The following is a 25,525-nucleotide window of genomic DNA, read 5'->3' on the forward strand; positions in this document are numbered from 1 at the left end:
GTTTTGCTTACTCTTCCAGGCAGAATTTCTTCCTAAATCAGTAATTGCAATATATCAAATTCTCTCCGTACCTTAGAGATGCCATTCTGTAAATGAACATTACCTGATACTCCTGCAGTCACTCATGCTTAGACCTCGTGTGGGGTTGGAGGACTCCATGCATATGTCGTGAGTTTGAGGGGGATGCATCAAGGAATGGCTGGTATAGACTCAGTCTGAAAAAAATCAAAGTCTGTTACTCCAGGAGACATCAGAACAACTGGTTAAAATCAGTAGGAATGTATGCAATTTAGGAATTGCCCTAGTCTTTGTGTGCGGAGCAGCATTTGAAATACATACTTTAGCCCTGGCTGTAACCTCTTATTTTCCCGGTAAGTAATAAGACTTCCAGATCCTTTTTTTCAGCGTGCCACAAGAAACTCCCACCAGTGAGATGGGGCTGTTCAGCTGATTACTCTAATTTGCAAGAAAGGATCGAGGCAAGATGAGCATTTTGATTGTGATCAGTGGCTTGGCAGTATTTTAGCCATGTGTCAGGAAGACACTGTTGGTTGTGGGGACCCAATTTATTTGCTTCATCTTAAGGCTGTGTTTTACACAAGGTTACCAGTGCTGCTGCTGCTGCATGTAGGCAGCACAATGTAGAAAAGCTTACTGTCGGAAGTGAAGTCAAAACCAATTACGAAATCATTTTTCTGAGAGAGATCTCACTATAATTCACTTCCCCTTCCTTTTTTTTTTTTTTTTTTTTTATAAAGAAAGGATACTACTCACACAGGATATTATGCAGTCATGAATTTGTCGCTTCCCTTGAATAGTGTGTTTTTTGTAGAAGTTAATGTAATAATGAAACAACTTATCATCCTTCTTGTTGCTTAAAATAAATGTCATTTCAGTATCTTCCTTGTGCATTTGAAAGAGAGATAATAAACCTTTTCATGCAATGACATTTATTTTCCTGAAAAGGTAGCTGCCATTTGAAAGACTTAAAACAACCAGTTGTTCTGCTGGTGCAAAGTGGTGCAGAGTGATGCGACATTGAAGCCTCTAGTGACAGACTTATAAATAAGAGCTGAACATTTAACCCCAGTTAATTATGCTATGTTTCCAAGCATCCTCCATTTCAAAACATGTATATCAAGATGGAACTAGATAGAGGACTAAAGACATTTGTGTTCAGTGTTTCCCCTCCAACGAGGGTCACTGACCTGCAGAGCAGACCTTCCAAGGAGTCAGGTTTCTCCACTCTTCCTTGCTCGCTTGGCATTTCTGAAGAGCTCAGCTCGAGGTGTATGTAATTAAAACACACATGTAATATTGTCATAACCTGTAGGTTGTCCCTCTGTCCTCCATTCTCAGCCAAGGTATTTTTGGGCAGCCTCTGGCTTGTAGCAGTGCCAGTATGCCTCTTTCACACCTCCTAGGAGCTTTCAGGAGTCTTCACTTTGCTGCAGAGTGAAGGAAGCATTTCTGATAGTTTTTGGTAGATGGTGTTTGCACAAGCCTCAATAGAGCTTCTCGTGAAAAACATGAGTGTAAAAATCCCAGATTTGTGGATATCACAGCAGCAGAGCAAGAAAAGACACATACAATGGCAGGACCTTGTTTTAGAGATAACAGCTCAGCTTTAAACTGTGACTGAACTCCTGAATTGTTTAGTGTTTTATTTAACAAACTGCAGCTGCAATGGACACTTAAGCACGTGGCTTACTGTATATTTCTGTCCATAAAAAGACTCATGCTGCAGCTGTCGGGACAGTGGAAAATTTTTATGCTGATAAATAAAGGGGCATGAGAAGGCCTTTCTGATAGGAAACGTGTCAACTGACCTCAGTCTTACATGCACCAGTCTCAGTTGTCAGGATAAACGATCAATCAAAACCAGTTAGTGCTACTGATTTGATAGCACCCAAGAGCTTTTAGAGGCTTGAATACTGTTTACAGCTTTCTGAACAGCACTGAATCTAACCAGACTTTCATTTAGCTATCAGGGCATTTAAAATTCTCGTTTTTCTCTTTTCTAGTACATATATTAAATGTATTTGATGGAAGCAATGGGAGAATGATACCCTGCCAGCATCCTTGTTTTACAACAGAGCATGGATGGAAGTATCCATAGATAGGGTTTTATGGTTAGTTTGTTTTTTTTTTTAAATGCATGCGTGATGGCTGTATTGACGTGATGTTTTGGTATGCTGCAGTTACAACTCTTGTTTTCTCTGAAAGGCGTTTTACTGATTGTGACAATTCATTCTCATTGCATTATAAAACTGATAAGCAGATCTAATTGAACATGAAATAGTCACAGTTTCCCTTTTTATTCACAATTATAACTCCACTTTAGTTTTCAAGTTAGCTAGAGACTACAGGCTCAAAGAGACACTGTTGTAAAAGGGAAAGCGAATTTCAAAACAGATGGAAATGAAATACCCACATCACAAACGTGCACAAGTATTGCTCAAAGTGTGTAGTTGTGAAATCCTCTGTGAACACTGTTGAACACTACTTGTTTAGAAAACCTCTGCTGTTTACAGAAGTAGCATCAACCCAGCAATTAAAACCCTTGTGCAAAACCACAACACAAAACTGTTCAGGAGGAACGTTAGGGGAGCTGCTTGAGGCCTCTACTACTTTTCTCTCTGCTGGACTCTGCTCTAAATTATTTTGGATGCTGCATTGTTATACTTGTAGGAAATTCCAGGAGTGCTGAGCTGTTAATCTTCATTTGTTGATGGGAAAAAAAGGGATAAGCTTTATCACAAAGCACGTGTCAGTACCTGCTTCTGCAGGTTTTTTGAGTCTAAGCAATTATTCTAGTTTGTTTTCTTTGGACAGATACACAAAATGTGTTTTATCATGGCCAGGGATGAACATTGAAGACACTCAGGATGAGCATTTAGAGAAAACATAGCTGAGATGTTGCAAAGGTTGCACTGTGTTTTGATTTAAGCGCTACCATGCTCTGTTGTGTTTCTGTTGAATAATATCAACTAATGATTCAAAACTCTGCAGAGGCCTCTGTGAAGAGGCAACTGTTTCATGAAGATTCCAGCTCTTCTGGCATCGCTAATATCTAGCTGTACAAAGTAGTAACCGAACAGCATTGTCAGGGTAAATAAATCTAAGCAAAAGTCAAGAGCTTAGAAGAAAAATGCTAAAGGCAAGTTATTATGCTCTCAGGAAGAGTTTACTGATGTAGTTTGGCTGATAATTACACGGAGCACAGCCTCATGAGCAAGCCATAGCAGTGTGAACTGTAAGGGTTTGGGAGTGCACAATTTATATCACCGTCTGACAGCTTAGTACTACAGAAGAAAATGAAACCCATTCTCCTTTCCTTTCCTATATATCATTTATGTTAATTTTTTTTTTTACCCATTTGATAAAGAACCATTTAGGAATTTCTCATTGGTGTTGTTAGATCCAAGTCTCCCTGTCATAACCAAAATAACACTTTCAAAGCTGGCTTTGGGGGAGTGTTGGTGAGGCTGCACATCTCCATAGGAGGGTGCTGAGCTGGAAGAAGGTGGTAAGCAAGCTGGCTCCAAAGTGCCACATCGCCATCTAACCATGTACAGTGCTGAACCAGCACTTTCATTTGGAGAAACTGGATAATAGCTCAGTCAGACTCTTGTTTCCCTAAGTGACCTTTTTCCATGAGGTGACTAGAGACTGTGGGGCTGACAACCTTGGAGAATATCTCAGGCATCAGGTAAACGTTTCTCTCTAATGCAAAAATCAGTTTGGACTCCCTGTCAAGGAGGGGACCAGATGATGTTTGTATTCATAGCAGCAGGAAATGTTTCCGTTCTGAACACTGCTCATTTTAACTGTTTGATCACTTACAAAACAATGAATGGAGGAATAATGAGAAGAAACAATTAAATAAGGAGCTAGGAGCCAAGGTGGTGCTACCACTTGAATCAAACACACAGGGTCTTTAGACAAGACGGTATCTTTCAAAAGGCTGAAGTTTACTTAATGTTCCCATAACACTCTATGCAAGTCTGTATGATGTTTTAATTCTGATTTTTCCTGCAATTTTTTCATATTTTGCCCACTTTCGTGGCACGTTTCTCTGCACGTGGCCTGCATGGCTTAGCAAATCTGAATCGCTTTTACATTCCAAATTCTGGAAAACAAACCCAGTGAAAGATCCCAGCTTCCCCTTTTGCTTAAGCAAACACAAGTCCTACAGCAGAGTACGATAACGCGAGTGAAAGTTGTCTGGTTGTCTCTGCAGGCAGAATTGGACAAGGCTTGTGCCTTCAAGAAGTTATGTTAATGGAACTCACTTGAGCAGCATTATTAGAGCGTGTGACAGTTCTAAGTAGAGTTAAACACATTTCTATACTAAAGTGAGTTGGCAGCACTTAATGCAGGAAGTTAAAATATATTTTTGTACTTAAGAAACACCACAAAAACTTATCAGATAAGACTAGAGGAACCGATACATGAAGACCTTAAGAGGAAGTAGTCAGTTTAAAGAGAGTTCATTTTATGATTGTTTTTATCTTTACTTGTTAGGAAATTTCTTAAGAACTCTATCTGAGCAGGATTAGAAATAGAATTGTTAAGCTCTCTTTTTACTCCTTCATTTTGTAGGTGCTAAGTTTTGAATTGTTCATTTTATGTGGGAAAACCACCCTTAAACACACCCAACAAAAAAAATTGATCAAGACATGTAAGCTGAGCCATCACATCACCTAGAGTAAAACTTGTAAAAGGTTTAGAAAACTTGAGAGGACTGAGCTGCCCATGTTGGACCACGAGTCGGTGCCAGAGCAGGGAAAAGAACCAAGCGTAGCAACTGGTAGTCAGTAGTGTTGAGGTAGGCAAGAGCTGTTCCATGCAAAGAACAATTTTAGCCTTTAGGTTTGTAAAACTTATGGCAGTGACTTTACAGAAACGCACTCCAGCCTCTGTCCGTGAGTCTGATGTCTTCTGCACTAAATACACTATCAGCAGCACTGCCTTGGTGTGACCTGGCCTTCGCATAGTGGTGACAGTGACCTGTTCAACTTGTACAAGTCAGTCAGCATACCCCACTGCTACCTGTTCTAAGGCAACAAGAGACAGTTCGGATTTGTGCAGAGTGAGAGACTCAACAACTGCAACAGTTAGTGCTCCAAGGTTGGACATGGTGGCAAACGCACAGTCTCTCTAACATTTGCTGAGCCTCTATGGTCTGAACTGCTTGCATCTTGCAAGCAACTTGGTTATTGAGTAGTGCTCAGAGACTCCATTGTTTTGAAGTAGTCAGTGCTTCTGCCCTGAGCCAGCTCAGCTCATTAGCGCTGAAATTCCTCTCTAGTCTACCTTGCTTGGGGTACACTGAACCTGCTCTGGTCCTTTTTCCTGAAGTGGGGTCCCTTGGCTGCAGCTGAGGGAGGAGGGTCACCCAACTGATGGAATACTCTTAAGGATTTGCAAGAACAAAATCAGCTTAAACAGTTCATTATCAATTATACATTAACTTAATTGGATCATTTCCTGTAGGAAGAAAATACGCTTAGTTTATGCACTAGGACTGCAGGAAGCAAACTATTAAACATTTAAGGAGGTAAGGGGAGGAGAAACGCAACAAGTTACCATTAAAAGAATTACTCTGATTAAATCAGTCATCTTCTGTAATCCCTTTGGATGGTCTAATATTCAAGCTGCACTGGGTGCAAGGTTTAGAGCTAACGTTGTGCCATGTTTTCCATGTGATTGAGACAGAGTAGATAGTTTTGGGAATTACTGCATGTAGTTGTTAAAAGGAATCAATGGCCTGGAATAGAATGCTTTCTGCTCTACCCTTCACTGCTATGCAGCCCTTAATTTGACATTCTCTGACATATTACAAACCATATAATGTTCTCCTAGAGAACAGAGAGCTTGATAAGCCAGCAACATAACTGACATGGTTCGAGTTTGAGTGAGCATGCATGTGCCTTGTGATTTGGATCCGACTTGTCAGCTCTCCCTGCATGGCTATCCGTTCTGTTACATAAGGGATGCCGTAAGACTCACTTAAAACGAAGCACTTACAAGTCCAAATGAGATCTAGTTTCCTTAGTGATAAGTTTCCTACAGCCAGATTTTTCCGTACTAATTAAAACCAAATAAATAGTCCAAACAACTTTTTTCCCCGTTATGGAAAGTAACAGTTTGTCTTGATTCTTATTTATATTACTTGATAAGTAATCGTTTTAGGGTTGTTTTTAGTAATTCTGGGGTAAAGGTTCTGACGCTGTTAAAATACGCATCTCTCCTGACCCACCGTTTTGTCATCTCCCTTTGGTTTACTCAGTGACTGCAAATGAGGTGCTGCTTAGGCACCGTATAATTAGAAGATTCTCACTAACCTGACACCGCACCAGGCTCTCCTCTGATGGTTATTTTATGCAAGACCATATGTCTCGGGGATGTTTTTGGTATCGATAGAGGCCAGGCTACCAGCCTTCCCCCACCCCTGTGTGTCAGGCAGTGCTGAGACACGTCAGGAAGTAGGCTGGAATTGGCAGCGAGTTTGGGGTAAGAGCACAGATGTTTGGCAGCAGAGAGAGGCAGAGCCCTTTAGGTACAAACTGCTGTAGCTCCTTTGCTGAGACTTGGAAAGAAGCATCAAAGTGCTTCCTGTGAAAGCATGCATTTCATTACTGGGAATTGATTGTCTGCTGTTGAGTGTGAGGTGGTCCTGTCAGATCACTGCTTGCTGCACAGATTAGCGCTGAGGAAAACACGAGAAACGATGGGGCTTGTCTTAACACCAGAGATACATGATATAGGACTGACCCAGAGAGAGGATGGAATTACAGTTTGCATATAGATCCCATGGTTTAGTTTTGGTTTTTTATTTAAATACTCCTTTCTTCCATTAAGATTACATTGAAATGAAATGGACCTTGTGACATGATCTGAAAAGAGTGGGAAGTTTTGCTTTGGAAGCAAGCAAATAACTTTGGGGTGTGAAAGACTAATTGCTGTATGGAGAAGCTGGCCTGTCTAGAGCCTAAGGTGTGCTGTGAATGTGCTTTTAACTTAAAGATCTCAACTGTGTTGTAAGACATTCAAGTGTAATCAGTGATATCAAGGGCTCTACTAGTACTCATTTCCTCTTGTAACCTCCTCCAGCCTTTATCTGCAAAGCCTAACTCCACCACAGTATGAGGGGGCACAGCTCCTATTTAGCTTATAAAAGGGACAACTCATGAGCAAGAGAAACCTGTAATGATACCAGCATATATGCAGCCTAAGGCTTTCACCCCCCTGATCTCACACACGTTCACTTTTAACTGTATAGAGTGAATTCAATATGAAAAATACTGACCTATGGACAGTCAGCATTTAATTCTCTAGAACAAAAGAAGTGATGAGTCCATCACACCTATTAAACACCTCCCGCTTTACTTTCATTTCCCTTTTGCTGCCTCAGCAATAGTAGAAAAAAAGAAGTTTTAAGTCATAGAGAAAACAAAAAAGACTAAGGCTGCCAACAGTACTTCTAAATGACTCACAGAAAAATACAACCACATGGAAATGCGGGTTAAGCCCAGTCCTGGTTCAGCCAGTCAGCACAAATGAAGCAAAATAACTTCAGGATCTAAACCAAGTACCTGGGTGAACTCTGTTTTGGTAGGCTCTGCTGGCCTCGCTCCGGCCAGACAGGCTGCTCAGGCAGCCTTGCTGGGAATGACGAAGCCAAACACTAGCACAACACTGGTTTCGTTACATGCTCTTCCACAGAGTTGTCCAGCTGCAAGCTGGAATGAAGCTCAAGAAAGCATTGTCTTACCAGAGAAGGAACTAACTCAGGAACAACATTCCACAGGCTCAGAAAGCTTTGCACAGCTCCGACCTAGAGTGTCCAGACCCTTTCTGGATGCTTTCTCACACAGTACTCGAGCAGCTCTGTTCCTGCCTGCCACAGATATGGCTGTTCCCCAGGCCCTGGCCATACAGCTGTGCCATTCCCTGGTCAGCACTTAGCAGGAGCCAGCTGTGGGGAAGCCCAAACCAGGAAATGAGCAGCAGAGTTGCAATCAGAAGGGGCTTTCGCCACTGTGCACAGACCCAGCTGAGACTAGTAATGCTCTTAGGTTATCGAGGCCCTCAGAAACTGCTCAGTGAGGGATTTTGGAAACCCCTAGCTGTTCAAAATCGTTAGTATACCAGGAGTATCAGAATGCATCAAAGAGCTCTGTCCTTCCAGCAGTCCATGGTTATACTGCAAGCAAACACCTCACACATCCATAGAGCATTTTCTAGTTTTAGAACAGAAAACAAACATTATTATGGTGGTTCAGTAAAGAAACCAGCTGTACTGATGACCTGACCCAAAGCCTGAACTCCACATACCGTTCCTGGGGAGGGAATGAATACCATGCCAGTTGTGATTTATGGTGCTGGCTGCTGCCAAAAACTTTTGATCTGCATAGTAGGGCTAAGCAAAACCACACAGTGCTGTGAAATAAACTGACTCTTAGCATGTTCTACTAATTGTCAGTGTGCCCTCTGGCTGCTCATGGCTCCTTGTTACTGCATTGTTCTCACAATTACTTGGAATGTGAAATTATTTAAAGTGCTGGGAGGGAGAGTCACCACTGCTTTAGCCTGCGTGTAGCACTGCACTGCATGGTATGGCTCTGTTCCATAGTATGTTCAGAGCGGATGATAAGCAAAATACTTCAAAAACTGCAGAAGCTGTACTGCAAAAACTTTTAGGGGGCAGTAGCAAGGGTGGAAGGTGAGTCAAAGCAGAGCTGGGCCCCACCTGTGACAAGTTAGAGACTGACACATTTTCTACAGGAGGGAATTTTTGCATAAAGCAGGGGCAAGATCTATGACAAGGTAAAGTTAATAAACAGAGGTGGAGTTTGCAAAGAGTATAAACACTGAGCCTGATGTCATCTTGTTATGGGGCATCCTTTCTGCAGTTTCTTGCAGGGACACCTGCCTTTTTTATGCTTGTGGAATGATATGCACAGTTGTATTCTTTCTGTAGCTTAAACCTAACAAAACATGGCTGGTTTTCAATTCAGACGCCTACAGGTCAGATATAGACACTATTTCTGTAACACTTGCCTAATTACATTAGGCAATGAAGTTTATGTGAGCCTTCAGGAATCTCCTAGTGTAGAAATCCATGCCACTGATAAGGACTGATAAGGGTTTTAAGTACTGATTAGCTATGAAGTGGTTCAGAAAAAAAATTGCTAGGTGAAAAGTGGTCCCAAACTGAAAAACTGATAAAGTAAGTGGACCCGAGGAAGACTAAACTTGCACTGAGCACAAAACTGTCTGTGGCTTGTAAGCCTCTGAAATGGCTCAAGAGATGGAGATGGGTGACAGTTGTACAAGGTAGGACTTAAGAGAGAAAATCTGAATGCAAGTTAGCTGGTTCAGGAACTGACCTCCTGAAGGAAAGAGTCTCTGAAAGCTGTGTGCATGCCAGATCCCACAGGACTGGTGTGGAAGAAGCTGAACCTAATTTTCTGTAGGAGACAGCAAAGCCTAGATCCAGCAAGGGACTTCCTCAACTGTAAGCCAGGATCTCATCCCACTGTATTGAATAGAACATTCCTATTCTCAAGAGTTACGGCTGCAGGTAGGGAATGCGGTAGCTGCCTCGTGGACAGAACCGGGCAGTGCAGCAGCTGAGTGACAAGCGGCCCTTTCAGAAAATGAAAGCTTGTGTGGCCAGGTAGAATCCCAGCGTATGTCAGTGTGTTTACTTCAGGGATGAATTTGCTCTTGGAGTATCCCAGATGCCTTTATTCTTGTAACTCCTGCTCTCAGAACTTGCACACTGGGAAATGCCACAGAAACTGTACAGCCATAAGATGTGGTTTCACTCAAAGCCTCAGAGGCTCCTCTGCCTCCCGCCCCCTCTCCAAAGTTGTGCAGGCTGTGTTTTCAGGGCTGAGCATGAGCTGTGTTCGTGCCACTTGTTACTGAGAGCGCTGTGGTAATAACTGCTCACAGAAAACAGCCTAACAACATTACTTTTTAGCAGCAAAGCTGCTGCAACGTGTTAGCCACGTAACAAATCCTGTATATGGAGGAATTACTGAACAGGGTTTCCTCAGCAATCTGTTGCTCTCCTGTTGAACCAGAGGATGTTTGGGGCCTGAATTTCCTGTCGTCTTTTCTGTAAGTACAAGACTGACCGCCTTCAGGAGCAAAACTCTGCTGCCTTCCCTTTCCCAGCAGCCACAGGTGCTTCCTCAGGAGTGCTGAGCAGGCAAGCACACAGCTGTGGGGAGACCCTCTCCACCCTGATGAGCCCCTGCGCTCCCAGCTGCAACCAACTGCACACAGTGCAGGTCTGGCTCTTACCTGGAGGAACCCCTCCCTTTCCTCCACAGTTGAAGCTGCCAGACAATAGGACACAGGCTGACAGGTTCCAGCTCTGTTCTACATTGAGGTTTGTGGGGAAGTGTTTCGTTCCGGGACATCAAGCACTCAGGGAGGTGACTAGAGGGAAAGTCTTTGCAGGCCTGGGAGAAGAGAGCCCTCTATTTGGTGTGGAGCTCTGGAAACAAAATAGATGACGTTGGCTCTCCAAATCTCTCCCTGCACACTGTTAGACTAAGGCCATTTACAGTCTTATTTGAGTTTATTTTATGCCAGCAGAGCGTTTAACTATCCTATCCAAGGATGGCCTTATATAGTGATGATTTCAGTTTTTCTGGGGGCAGTAGGTTTCTAAACAATGGATTTGCAATGACAGACAATTCACTTCAATTGTCCTGAACTGGGAAAGAGGAAGCGTAGTATGGACTTTTGTAGAGTTCATTTTGATGTTGCTGACTTTGCAGCCCCAGTTCCCGCAGCAAGACAGTTTAAAGTTTAAAAGAGGTAGTGGGGAGAAGGAAAGTGAAATATGCATGCTTTGGTTTGTATGTTGCCATAGAAAGGAGTGTGAGCCAGAGCGAGAAGGGTAAACAAAGGCCATGAGTTTCTATACATCCTTTTAGATGAAAAAAAATGTTCTCTTCTCCCAGAAGTGAAAGAAGAAGTGGTGATTGCTGTCTGTGAAAATACTGTCAGGCTTTGCATTGTGACAGCTAAATGCTAGCTACCATATCCCTTGTGCACCAGACCATTCAAACTGAGGGTGCTTGGTACAATTAATGGGATTTGACCTTTTGGAAGAATGTGGGTTTTTACCTAACTGATGAAAAATTCAGTTTCGCCTGTATTGTTTCAGTGTTGCTTGGAGTAGCGAGAAGAACTCAGGCTATAAAAGGTTGAGCTAAGAGATATCTATGCACTTACAGTTTAATTTCACCTCGTTCCAGTAAATTCTGTACGAGGTTTCTTTTATTTCTGCTTCTTAAGGTTACTTGATCGTGCTGAAGGGAAGGATTTTTAGAGGCAAAATAGGCCTCTATACCATTATTTTATTTTTTAATGCATGGGCTATCATGAAGCTTTTTAAAGGATGGAAAACAAGTAGTTAAACATAGAAAACCAAATTTCAGTATTTTCACTTTCTTTTTACCTAAGGTAAGCTTTGTTTGTGTGAAAACGACAGTCTTGGACCACCACCTCTGCAAAGGGACTAAGAATTTCTGAGAAGTACAGCTTTCTCAAGCCGAGTGGAGAACAGCAATAACTGAAATGATGAAAAATTAGCGTCAACACAATTGGTTATATCTAGGAATAGTATTAAACTCCAATATTTTCCTGCTCTATGTCAAAAGCAGCACATTACAAGTATAAATATGAATTCCATGCTGCCATGAGGGAACTCAGTTATGTCCTGAACCCTACATTGAAATTAGCTTTTTTCCATGACTAGTGATGGCTTACTCTAGGCTATATTTTATCTCAGCTGGAGCTGTTCCCCCCCCAGGTTTATTCTTAAATCCCAAGCGAGTTAAGCATGTCCAAATAGGTATGGGGACAGGACAGGAGATGGAAGCTTTCTCCCCATCTATGTAGTGCTGCTCTAAAAAAATTAATAAATTGAGTGGGTCTCAATACTGCCAGCTGCAAGATCTGTACTTTGCACTGAAGCAAGCCTGCAGTTTCACCGATTTAAATGGGACTTTTCATCTGTCTTAGGAAAAAAAACCCAGAACATGTCTTTAGAGTAAAGGAATAAAATACAGAAAGAATAAAGCTTTTTATTTGGCATAAAATCTCCCTCCCAATAAACTATGTAACCCTTCTCTCTCCACTGAAAGAGGAATCAAAAAGCTGAGTCCTTTTTTGGAAGCAGGATGAGATGCTTAGCTCATATAAATAGGCTGCCTTTCACTGAACTTCCAGCTGCATTCTTTCCAAAGATCCCTATTGCTGCTCCTCATCCAAACAGATGTGCCTGCAAGATCTGTTTCTTGAAGTCCTACTTCAGCTTATAAATAGGTTTTGAAGCAGCAAAAATATCACTTGTGCGCAGCAGTTTGTGGGGACATGGGTGATGTGGAAGCATTAATTGAGGCAGGCTATTCTTTTTTCTTGGGACCCTGCATGCTTTTTGTCAGGACAATGATAAAAATGTTATTATTTCTACTGGGACTGGATATGAAGGCACAGGAATTGCTAGCAAAGAAAGAAACCAGAGTTAAGGAAAGGTGTACATAAAGGAAGGAGAAGGGCATTAAGGCAGAGTTGCGCTTACTAATAGCTGGGCCAGCTCAGGGAAGGTTTTGGTGAATGGAGGTAGCGAAGGGACAGTGGCAGGACTTTCTACTATGCATGAGAATACAAGGACCTGAATTGATTCCATGTAGTACTACATATGAACAGCTTCTAAAAATATACCACTTAGACTAGGAAAGCTAAACAAAGACACAGTGGAAGCTTTCTGAGTGAGAGGAAAATTAAAAACTATTGGGAAAAGTCACACATTATAATGTGAAGGTGGAAGGAAGTTAAATCATGGGGCAAGTTTAACCTTACAAACTTCAAAAAGCTCATTCCCTGAATCAGCAGAAATCCTGTTACCTGCTTTGAGAGGAGCATTCACAATGTGGCAGTGGTATTGCATCTCCCTCCTGGACAATGATGAGCTTGGGGTGGGGCAGGGGGGCACTCTGCTGTGGGACCAGGATCCTCACCATGTGAGGAGAGCACAGTCTCACGGTTAGATTCCAGCAGTAGTTAGTTACAGTCAGACAAACTTGACCTGTTCTATCCCAGATGCACTATTTTTGAATGGAAAAATGAAGTCATCTGCAGTAACCAGCACCTGGGTGCTATTTAAGTTTCTGTGTGAGTGGCCATGGATAACTTGATCACTTGATGTATTTGTAAATGGAGAAATGATACTTGGCTGAAACTAAGGGCAGTGTCTGAGACCTGTGTACATACAGATTGGTCAGAGGAGTCAAGTAACTCCTTTATGTTCCATCCCTTGCACTTCCGAGTCACCTGTGGGAAAATAGTTTTGACCTAGCCTTTTCAAAGAATATTCCGTGACTGGTTGGAGAATCAAGGCAGGCCCACTTGTAGAGCAGTTAAAAAGCCCATCTGACAAAAGGCCGCACAGTCAACACCACCACATGTTCCTGTTCTGCTTTACAGAGGGCAGGGTGCCAGCACTCAGAATAATGTGCACTTGGCTTGACCTGCAGAGTGCTGGAAGATCGCTTTGGATTGGATAAGGTTTTGGATCAGATAAGGTTTTGGATCAGGCTCCTTGTGACTAATTTTTGGCCTAAATGCTTGGATTAGGGTTCAAGGAAAATTAGGTTAGGGATCTGAGCAGAAATTTAAAGACCCAGATCAGACATCACTATGTTTTGATGACTGTTCTGGATTTAACAAACCAATCCAAGTCTTGCAGACTTTGAGGAGACTTGACTGTGCAGGAGTTTTACATGGTCAAGGCCATGTCCTACAATGTCAGGCTTATGCAAACCAAACCTATAGTTGTGCATATCCATCTTCTAGGGACAAGTGTTTCTTCTAAAACAGTATCTCTCACTGAAACAGCATCCTGAAACCTATTTATGACTAGTTTCCTCATTTACAATAGGTTTTGAAGCAATCATGCACAGAGATTTTATATTTGGAGCCATCCAGTGTCTGTGTGGGAGGTAAGTTCTTATAATGTACAATAATACTTAGTTCTTATTGGACTGCGATTTCCCTGTCTTACCTAAAGGAAAACCCCACAGGTCTCTAGCATAAAACATCGCCACTAAAAAAATCCACACAGAGTTTAAGAAAGATCAGATCCTTCTCTGTTGACTCATGTTTTTCCTTGGAGCAGCCAACTTCCAGGGCCCAATTTCATCATGCGTGTAACGCGTGTAAAAGTGTGAGACCCATTTATCTCATTAGCTGCACTCTGCAGTTGCCCTCATATTCAGAATTTTGTGACGCTCGCATACTCTTCTACCTAAAGTCAGAGTTAAGTTTCAGGAATCCTGAAAATGTATGTTTATATAAATTTGTGAGACTCTTTCTAGTGCCCTGCCCCAAAGCCATGGAGTGTAAGCAGAAAAGTGTTTACTGCATTTTTGTGTAGTGAGCTGCACAAAACTATTAAGTAGAAGAGTTGCACAAAATTTTGAGGGCTTGTCTTCTGGGTTTCACAATCCACACACAGTTAAGAGACGAATCAAAATAAGGTAGTTGCAAAATCTCCTTATTTTGATGTTTCTGTAAAAACATAGATCATCTCAATGAAATCAGAGGCCTCGGTAAACAAACTGTTTTCACTCCTCCTCTGCACAACTCAGAAATAGCGTGGTCCTTATGCAACTTCCAGAGAAACTGTATTAAGGAGAAATGTTTTATTCATCCGGCACTTTAGGTGAGCCTGATCCAGATTTTGGGAGTCTTGTATTGAGACCCAGGTTTCTCATTTATCAGAGTATTCATCGAGAAGCTGTTTCTCAGGGTGCATCTGAACCCCAGATCCTGCTGACAGTCAGGATCAAATTCCATTTTAATAGGGCTGCCTCACTGATAAAGATTTAGGACAGATCTGTTTTCCCTATAGTGACCTAACTTAAGGATGATCGGGGTCAATTAAAAAGAAGACCCAAGTAAGTTGGAAGCATTCCTGTGCTGTGTATCATTTACTGCAGACTATATTGATGTTCTCCTTGTCTAATGTATTGTAAATGCGCTAAGGATTGATGATTGGGGGTTTTTGCTTTTTCCTCCAGAGGAGTTTCAAGTTGTTCTTCGAGGAAGTGGCTTAACCCTTGGTGGGAAGACCGATGGTATTACTTGTACCTATCAAGTGAACGGAACTATGATTGGTAAGTATTCAAGTTTGAGATTATTTGCCTTTATACTTCCTAATAAGTGAATTATTTTGCTTCTCATTACCTCATTTAAAATAACCAAAAGAGAGAAATACCAAAGAGGAAGAAAACAGGAAAGCCCTGAGGACGAGTAAGAGGATGCAAATTGGACTCGATGATCCTGGAGGTCTTTTCCAACCTAGTGATTCTGTGATCTTGCTTGGTGGTTTGAATTTGCTACTAGTTGCCATTAGCTCTAAACTGTGATGGGTGCTGAGCAGCCCCTCTGGCTGTGAGACCAAACACGGTGAGAGCTGTCTGGCTTCCAAATGACAGGCAAGCAGGCAGATGGTTGCCAACAAAAAACCGCAACCACAAAGCGTAACTGACCAAGAGCTCCTTCTTGTAAGAAGACCGAGGCCAAGACACAGGCTGTCATCGTGATTCCCTGTTTGTTTTCCGAGGTGCACTTACTTGGTTCTCCTGGAGCATCTCGGCCCGCTGTGTCTGGTGTACCAGGTGTAGAGCTAGCGTGCTCTTTGTGTCAGGGTTGGTGCTCCCCCACGACACAGTCAGTTCTCTTCCTGGAGCTCCTGCAACAACAGAGTAAGGCAGAGTCAGCACAGCCGGTTCTGTTTTGTCCCCATACCTTGCCATACTTCATTAGCTCAGTGTCCCAGGCAACACCCTCCTCCAGGAGTGGGTTTCACTCCAACCAGATCCCTAGCTGGACTCTGGTTCCCTGACCTGTGGGAACAAATTCTGTTTCCAGCACAGTGACTATGGCATCTTTTCCAGGCATGTTCCTTGTTGCTTTATCTGGGTTTTTTTTAGGGGGCATCGGAAGGTGTGTTTGGTTGTTTTTATTATTAGTAATCACCACCAGCTGGGTGTTACAATCCTTAGTTATTCCTTTGTCAAACTACGAGTGTCATTGGGGAAATTCTTCCAGGTAGAACGCAGCATGAGTTAGAAAAGCTCCGTAGGTAATTGAAACGTAGAGCAGACTGTTTTCTTCTTGCTGTCTGGTGAAGCGCACTCACAGAGAATTTAACTGTCATCAGAATATTGGGGGCTTAGTCTTCTCTTGCTCTGTGCATGAACTTGCAGCAGGGCAGATAAAAAGTCATGCTGGAAGCTGGAATTGTGCCTGACGTGACACAAGGTAGAGGATGGTGGAAAAAATGCACTTAATGGAAACCTCTACCATATTTACATCCAGAATCTGAAGTGGATGGCTGGTATAAGTACATCCTTCTGGCTCTAAGCAGCATCTCTTAGAAGCAAGCCAGACTGGAAAATGACCAAACCCAGACCTATAGAAAAAACTCAACTCTTTTTTTCCCTACCTACTGTCTGAATTTTATATTAGCCTTCCATAAATTCCTACCCATCTGGACGTGTGTTTCCAGCACATTTTCCTCCTAACTCTGGATATCATAAATACTGGAATGGGCTACCAATCTCTCCTGCCTGTTATATACTTGCAGTAATTTGCAAGAATAACAGCATGGCAAAGCAGTTCTGGATACAGACTGCCTGTGTAAATAAGTTCTGCCTATGTGTTTCCCTTGAGTTTCAATTACAGTTGTCACCTTTGTTTTCAAAGTTAAACTATAGCTTGCTTATTTAAAAGCACTGCATAAAATAGCTTCCTGGAGCTACAATTTGCAGTATGGCAAAATGATTGCTGCAGCCATGCATTTATCATCGTGGTGTACCTCACTCACTGGGAAGTGAGGAAACAGGCTGGTTTAGTTTCGGGTGAATAACATGAATCTCATGCTGTCTGGGTAAGGAGCAAGACATCAGTTAAATTAAACCATAAACCTTACATTTTGTCTTAAGCTGCTGGTTTGCAAGACATCAGGACTCTTCAGTTCTGTTCCTGCTTTGCTCCCGAGTTGTTTACTATGTCACTTCTCTGCACCCTGGTCTGTCCATCTGGGGACTTAATAATGGAAGAGCTGAGGCTCTCCCAGTCCACTGAGATTAAACAAGAGGCAACAAGAGGCCCTCGAATTCCACAGCACATCTAGGTGAGGGATGAGAATGGTTCTCATTGTAAACACTTCTTGGGCCTGGAGTAGGTTACCTAGAAAGCCTTTTAACAGTCTAGATGAGCATCACAAAGAATGCCTGAAGGCATGTTACCTTATTTAAGTGACCCTTTGAAATGTTTTCTGACTCTGGTTTCTCCAGTTAATTGTTCAGTCTTTTATAGCTGCTCGGCACGTGTATGTCTGCTCTGCCACGGTAGAGATAACTGCACTTAGACAGGATGAAGCCCCCAAGTATTTGCTAGCATCTGATGTGAGAATTTCCAACTAGATCTCCGGGCTGCCTTTTTTTCCCCCCCGCCTTGGCTTCAGGAGAGGGTTCGCTACAGCATGCGAAGGGAGGGGGATGGCATAGTGCTGTGTTTATTATACGTTGCAGTGTGAAAACACAATCTGCTGTATGGGGTCTTGCCAGAGACCTGCTGCAACCCACCCAGGTTCTTGTCTTCAGCAATGGACAACAGCAAGTGTTTAGGGAGCATTGTAGGAGCGAAACATGGAAACCTAATGTGATCCTTCCCTTGACAAACGAGCACATTCTCTACAGCTCTGTGCCAGGCTCCAAGCGCTTTCGTCTTGGAGGAAACCTAAAAGGGAGCAGTGGAGCTAGGATAGATATAAAGGTAGGGAAAGCACTTTGAATAGTATCTGGAGTAAGGAGATAGTCACAGTTAAAGGAAAATTGTTCCTGTGCCACTGCATTCTCCTCTACATAAAACTGGCAGTCCCTCAGCAGAAACCTCACTATTTGATGGCATAATGGAACGCTTGTGCATGAGGGTGTACTTCACTGTTAGATTTCCCCTTACTGATAGCCCGGGCTCCTCTTTGGGCCCAGCCTCAGAGCAAACCGTTATTTTGTCAGCTCTTCTGGTTTTAAAAGATGCGTTTGGCATGCTTCTCTTTTTGCATTTGCAAAGAACCATTACCAAATGCTAGAAAGGAAACCTGCCAAATGTAGCTGTGGGATAGAAAAATAATCTATGAAACATACCATTAAGACAAAAACATATGGCAATGTGCTAATCCCTCTTCCCCACCTCACAACTAGCCCCAAATCTAGGCCAAGCAGTCAGTGCAGATTATAGCACATAAGTAAAGCTCATTTGTACTAACAGCTCCTCCTTCAGCTGCCCCTAAACTGCCTGTATGTCTGCCTGTTGCCTAAACGCAGGACAGAGCCATCTCCAAGTTTATCTGGCAGATCATTTATCTGCTCTCACCCCTAAACTGGGAAATAATCTGTGCTTGCAGGAGCGTCAGTCCTGCCATGGGGATGTTTGGGAGGGTGGTTCTGCACTCTGGAGCAGAATTTTTCCCAGCTTACCAAATGCATGAGGTATAGAGGAGCTCCCTTCTTTACTTTTACAACTGCAGAAAAGAAGTGCTCTGCTGGACACAGGGCTCTACAAAGACACTTTAGAAGCTTAAGAGACTTGCAGACAGGTAGAGACTGAAAAGCATGAGAGACACTGCAATCACAACCAACTAAACAGTCCTTGAATGCAATGCACAGGGCTGGAACTAATTAGAAACAAACCACCATCTTCAACACATTGGGAAACCCCTAATAATGTTTTCACTCTTGGCAAAAATGGCCTCAGTTCTAGGAAGTTCTCTCTCTGCTAGAGCATGAGCTGCCTTCAGTAAAAAAAAAAAAAAATCAAAAAAAATCAGTGTAACATGGGGGTCACACTTGCATCCAAAGCCAGCTTTGAGTCGGTATCTTCAAGATTCAGCTTTAAAAAAGCAGCAGTTCTATTCCCTAACTTGGGCCTGCCTCACTTGCAAGCTCCAGACATGCTCCAGCCAGTAACCAGCATCCCGTGACAAGGGAAGTGACTTTGCGCATCACCTTCTCATTTAAGCAGCACAGCTTATTAATTTCACATGATTTGTTTTTTCAGATGAAAAGCCAAAGACCGTGGAATCTGATTTTTTGCTCTGCCCTGCACCAATCCTGTACAAAAGCGGCCAGTAAGTACTTGAAACAAATGTCATCCTATGTTTTGCTAGAACTGGACCCATTGTTGCTGATGTTAATGATGCAGGGGTTTGGCTGGAGGTGGCCTTTTGTTGGTTTTACAGGGGGTGGTTTGTGGCTGCATTTTTTCCCCCATTCTTGTGTTATTTCCCTTGTGTATCTGCCAGCTTTGGAATGGGCTTTAAATAGTCATCTGTGACCAAACCAATTTGGACAGTGCCTCAAAAATGAATATTCAGCCAGTTTATTAAACACTGAAAAGGTCTGGCTTGTCCTAAGTTTTACGCAGATTAGCCGTTTTAACAGGGTGTAATATGCTCTCTTCCGGATAATCTTTAGGCTCATTGTTAAATAGATTACATTATCACTGACACTTACAAGCTATTATTAAAATTACATGTCAAGATGCATACCACTGCTCCACATGTAGTGATAAAATGAGGCACTAATTTATCAGCGGCAGCAACCTCCTAACAGCACTGCGGCCAAACGGCAGCTCTAGCCTTATTCTAAGTGTCACTGGCCATGGCTGCACATTACTTCTGGCCCTGTGAGAACTAATCCTTCTCCTCCTCCTCTCAAATTCAGACATGCCCTAGGCTTTTCAAATCACTTTGACTTCACAGTTCACATTTGTGGAATTCTAAGCTAATCAGAAGTCAGGAAACTGCATGTCAGATCTAGGCCCTGTAAGAGGGCAAATGCTGTCAGGCTGCTGACTTTCTCCCTGTTTTCCAAGGAGTTCTTCTCAGAGTTATTTGGGATGAGGCTAACATTAATCCAGTAGGAAGCACAGCAGTGTCACAGCTCTGCGTGGTCATTGTGCTGTGGCAATTCTTAGCCGTTTAAAGAACTAAGCATATCATAGAATCGTTTGGTTGGAAAAGATCTTTGAGATCATCGAATAGATGTCAAATAGATATTTGAGATCACAGAGATGATTTTCAGTAGTTAATTTTCAGAGTTAAGTGACAATCGACCACCTCAGTTGCACTGTAAGACTGATAGCCAAACCCCAAACACAAGAAAGGCAGTGGATCAAGAAAGGTAGTGGATCAGTGCAGGAGCTGCCTCATGGCCAAAGCTCCCTCTGGGGAGCGAGCGCTGGTGTGTGGTAGTGCAGGGAAAACAAACACAGAGGAGAGTTACGTGGGGAGCAGAGGAAGGGGCGGGTTTGTAATGCTGTTTGGTTTCCTTGATACTCCAGTTGCCTTTTACACAGCCTGTGAAATGCTGATTTTGTCCTCTGTGCAGCAGGAGTTTGCTAGACCTATGTGCCTTTATAGCAAATGGTGCAGTCACACCGTTTAGTGAGCGAGGCTGCCTGTGGTTGTGTGCCAGTTGTACGCAACAGCTATGACAAACTGCTGTATTAGCTCAAAGAGGACAATTCCACCACCAGAACAATGTCTCCTCTCCACAGCAAGTACTTCAGTGGAGCTACCTTATCATAGAATCATAGAATCATAACCAGGTTGGAAGACACCCACCGGATCACCGAGTCCAACCATTCCTAACAAACACTAAACCATGCCCCTCAGCACCTCGTCCACCCGTGCCTTAAACACCTCCAGGGAAGGTGAATCAACCACCTCCCTGGGCAGCCTGTTCCAGGGCCCAATCACCCTTTCTGTGAAGAATTTTTTCCTAATGTCCAGCCTAAACCTCCCCTGGCAAAGCTTGAGGTCATTCCCTCTTGTCCTGTCCCCTGTCACTTGGGAGAAGAGGCCAGCACCCTCCTCTCCACAACCTCCTTTCAGGTAGTTGTAGAGAGCAATGAGGTCTCCCCTCAGCCTCCTCTTCTCCAGGCTAAACACCCCCAGCTCTCTCAGCTGCTCCTCATAAGGCCTGTTCTCCAGCCCCTTCACCAGCTTTGTTGCTCTTCTCTGGACTCTCTCCAGAGCCTCAACATCCTTCTTGTGGTGAGGGGCCCAGAACTGAACACAGGACTCGAGGAGCGGTCTCACCAGTGCCGAGTCCAGAGGGAGAATAACCTCCCTGGCCCTGCTGGTCACACCGTTTCTGATCCAAGCCAAGATGCCATTGGCCTTCTTGGCCACCTGGGCCACTGCTGGCTCATGTTCCGTCCCACTTACCTTACCACTTAACAGCAGCTCTTGAGACCCCCAGTATTAAGGACCCCCAAGACATCAAGCTGTAAATGCTTTTCCAGACACTGTTAGTCTGAGAGCGTGTAAACAGCCTATCCTGCTAAGTGAACACAAAAGGCATGGAATACTTAGATCAGTTAAAGCACAGTGGAAGTTTGATGAACATACTGTGTTTTATTTAATCTGTGCAGAGCCAGGTTGGCCTGTGAAGCGTTATCAGGAGCTCACCATGCTGTCATTGCAGTGTAGAGTGGGCACCTAATTAAGGCACATTTCTCTGCAGTGGTTGCAAGAAGACATACACTAACAACACGTGCGGTTCTGTAGGTTCAAAGTCACTACATGCAAGGTACTTGCATAACCTGATGTTGAAGCATTACAGCTTTGGCCCAGAGATGAACAATTTGCTGTGTAGGAGACTGACAGCTCTGAAAGATCTGTACATACTTGAACTCCTGACTCCCACTGGCATAGCTCAGACTAGTGCTGGATAACTCCCAGTAATTCCTCATGTAGTGGAGCTAATATTAGTCACTAATGCAGCAACAACCAGTCTGCTCTTTTTCTAGTGCTCTTTTTGGTGAAATTAGGAGCAGCACAGACAGACGAAGTTAGCTTTGTGACTTTTAAACCTGCAGCTTTGTACAGTAAAGACTCACTTAACCGGTTTTGCTATATTTTTCTAATTGGAGACACTTCTTGTTGACGGATGAATTTGCAGTTTTCACATGTAAGCCACTAGAAACCCAAGTGGAACAGATAGAATGCCAAAGCACCCCCTGTGCTGGGTTGGCAAACCCCTGCACATGCCATGGTGTATTTCTGCTTTCTTTCCAGCTGCTGACTGCATTTAGTTAGGAGCTTCCAAGATGCCAGCTGTAGATTTAACCCAGCATTCTTTTCAAAGCCTGCTTTTTCACAGCAGGTTGTGGATGTGGAATCCTTAGGTTATATGACAACATGACTGTGCTGCCTGTGCCATTTAAATACCTTCCTGACGTGACACTTCTACAACGTAAAATTACTTGGCCTGCTTATAAAACCAGCCCATTTTAAAAGACTCCCAATTAGCCAACAGATGAAAATTACTTGGGATTTCTACATGAGCAACCTACACAATACACAAAAACATAGAACGCAATGAAATAATCCAGACAGGAGAGCTACGCTGTACACTCCGAAAGTATGAGATGAGGAGCCAAACCCAGTTGATTTTGCTTTGCTTCACGTACTCTGAGAAGTAACTTAGATGCTGCGAGGGCAAGGGTAACATTACAGCTAAGCTGGTTTACTAAAAAGGACTCAGATTCTACTGCACCGACCATTTAAAAGCCATGTATTTTTCAGTCTTGCAGAATATTTGAGAAAATTGGTTCCGCTTTGTAGCTCAGGCTTTAATATGCTGTCCTGCCACAGCTCAGTGGTATCAAACCAAATCAGGAAGTTTTTGAGCTCTCTGCTACTTTAGATGTTTCTGTAGTCATAGTGTAACACTTCAGAAAGAAAACAGAGCCCCTGTCTCTTTGGAAGACCAGTAGAGGAAAAACTGGTTTATTTTTATAAGTATGTTCCTGTGCTACCTTTGCTTTTCTTCTATTCATTTTGCTTGAAGTTCTTTCAGTACGCATTCAGAAAATATATCTGTGACTTCACAAACAGGTGGGTTCTGTTCCCCAAAGCCAGAGGTAAAATCCCCTCTGCCCTCAATAGAAACACCACCCTAAGTTTCTCTACCTCCCAGAATGTTTGCAAATAACATTTTATTTGATGAATGGATGATAATAATCAGTACAAATTAGCACAACATTACAGTATTTTACTGAAATGTTTGTAGGGAATATTTCCGGGCCTACTACTTAACCAAGTCAGTTTGAACTCCAGATTCTCACTGGAGTGGTGCAGTACAAGACACTGGATTTGCTGATGCCTATTGAAAAAATCCAGTTTGACCTTGCACAGATACTCATACAAACAACATATGAAAAGGCTGCGTCTGGGCTAGGTGCTGAATTATTCAAAATGAACCATTCGGCTGAGATATCATCAGTGTTCTTAAAATAGTTCATAGAATCATAGAATAACCAGGTTGGAAGAGACTCACCAGGTCATCGGTGGGTCCAACCATTCCTATCAAACACTAAACTATGTCCCTCAGCACCTCATCCACCCATCCCTTAAACACCTCCAGGGAAGGTGACTCAACCACCTCCCTGGGCAGCCTGTTCCAGTGCCCAATGACCCTTTCTGTGAAAACCCCCCTGGACCTGCTGGTCACGCCGTTTCTGATCCAAGCCAAGATGCCATTGGCCTTCTTGGCCACCTGGGCACACTGCTGGCTCATGTTCAGTTGCTGTCAACCAACACCCCCAGGTCCCTCTCCTCCAGGCAGCTTTCTAGACAGACTTCTCCTAGTCTGTAGCACTGCATAGGGTTGTTGTGCCCCAAGTGCAGGACCCGGCATTTGGCCTTGTTAAACCTCATGCCATTGGACTCAGCCCAGCGGTCCAGCCTGTTCAGATCCCTTTGGAGCCTCCCTACCCTCCAGCAGATCAACACTTCCACCCAGCTTAGTGTCATCTGCAAACTTGCTAAGGGTGCACTCGATGCCTTCATCCATGTCACTGATAAAGACATTGAACAAGGCTGGACCCAGCACTGAGCCCTGGGGACACCACTTGTTCCAACAGCTACAGAAGTTTATTTTTTAATGCAGCTGCAGCGTTGCTGGCCAGCTTCTGACTTTATGCATCCTGCACTTGAATTCAGCATTTGCTCTAAGATTCACCCCTAAAACAATTCACCCTAATACAAGATACAAGCTTCTCATATCTTGAAACATATGGACCAATTCTGTCTGAGCACACATACAGGAAGCTGGTTATGTGGTTCACAACAGCAGCAGAAGGGCAAACATCAGGTTAAGTGGGATCATGACTTTCACGTAAGCATCTCACGTATTCCATCTCGAGGCTGAGTGACACTTCGACAGCCCTGCAGTGAGTGCCACTTGACTCCACTGATCCAAGGCCTGCCCTAGGACAGGAATGGGCAGCATCCTTTTCCCTGGGCTTATAAGCTTAAGGAATAACAAAGCCAAAGAGACAAATCGAAATGTGAGCCCAGCTGCAAGGGAAACCTTGCTCACCATTACCTTGAATTTACACTATCTGCTTGCATGCAGAGGTGGTACAGCCTGCACTGCTGGTTTCTAATGACCTCATTTACCCTCTATTCCAATCATGTTAGCTTCAGCTCTTATATATCCCCTCCTACGTCCTGTCCAGCAGGAACAGCTGGTGGCACTTAAAAAGCAAAGATTAAAAAGGATTTATTTTTTGTGTGGTAGGAAGGAAAATTACTACGCTTCTATCCTCACATTCTTAGTTGCCTCCAGTTTCAAAGTAGCTGACCTCAGCTTTGCCTCCAGCCTGTGGTTCTCTTGAAACAAAGCGCTTAACGCATGTGAATCTGTTAGCCATCATCGGGGGTTTATGTAACCTTAAGAGTGCTGTTGCCACGACCTCATACAAGTTCACAAGTTTAGTGGTAACTTTAAATGTCCTTCCTATCCAGACATTCCAATAAGGAGTTGCTGAAGGAAAAACTAACCTCATGGAGCAAGTCTTAGTGAAGTCCAAATTCACTGAAAGAATAAATAGCCCAGACTCTTCAAACTGTAAGAAAAAACTTTTTCCCTAGAAAGATGACAGCGGGAAATGATGTCTCCGACTAGGGACGTTGCTTTGCATGTGGGAGCTGCAAACACTAGTCTGAGGCAGGCTTTGCTCTGGCTGTTAATTGGATTTCTCACAGGAGGCGCCTGTGCCATTCCAGGCTTTGTTCTGCCTGTTGACAGCAGCTGCTTCGCTTGCTCTGCACTCTGTTGTGAATGGGACGGCACCTCAGAGGGAATTCAGAAACAGAGCAGCATTCTGTGGTTTCTGCACCATCACTTCTTGGGTCGTTAGGTTACAGTATTTTTTTTGTTTCTGGTTTATCACTGATTTCCTCCTGATCCTGTCTTTAAACTTAGAGCCCCCTGGAATAAAAGGATGAGGGATTATTTTACGTGGCACTTCCAGATTTGGAAGTAATGCCAAAACAAGCTCAACTTTTTTTTTTTTTAATTTATTTTTTTAAGCCTGTGATAGCCTGAATGCAGGCAAGAGTTTC

General features: G+C 43.3%; 1 protein-coding gene across 1 annotated transcript in view; it reads left to right on the forward strand.

Moving 5' to 3' along the window:
- Positions 1 to 25,525, forward strand: part of ANTXR2 (ANTXR cell adhesion molecule 2) — a 104,405-nt gene that overhangs the window by 13,166 nt on the left and 65,714 nt on the right. The window contains exons 8-10 of the mRNA XM_069854982.1: positions 13,976 to 14,036; positions 15,117 to 15,212; positions 19,165 to 19,234. Coding sequence (XP_069711083.1) covers positions 13,976 to 14,036; positions 15,117 to 15,212; positions 19,165 to 19,234 — 227 coding nt within the window. The remainder of the gene's footprint in view (positions 1 to 13,975; positions 14,037 to 15,116; positions 15,213 to 19,164; positions 19,235 to 25,525) is intronic.

The sequence above is a fragment of the Phaenicophaeus curvirostris genome, chromosome 4, assembly GCF_032191515.1.
Source record: "Phaenicophaeus curvirostris isolate KB17595 chromosome 4, BPBGC_Pcur_1.0, whole genome shotgun sequence".
Classification (NCBI taxonomy): Eukaryota; Metazoa; Chordata; class Aves; order Cuculiformes; family Cuculidae; genus Phaenicophaeus; species Phaenicophaeus curvirostris.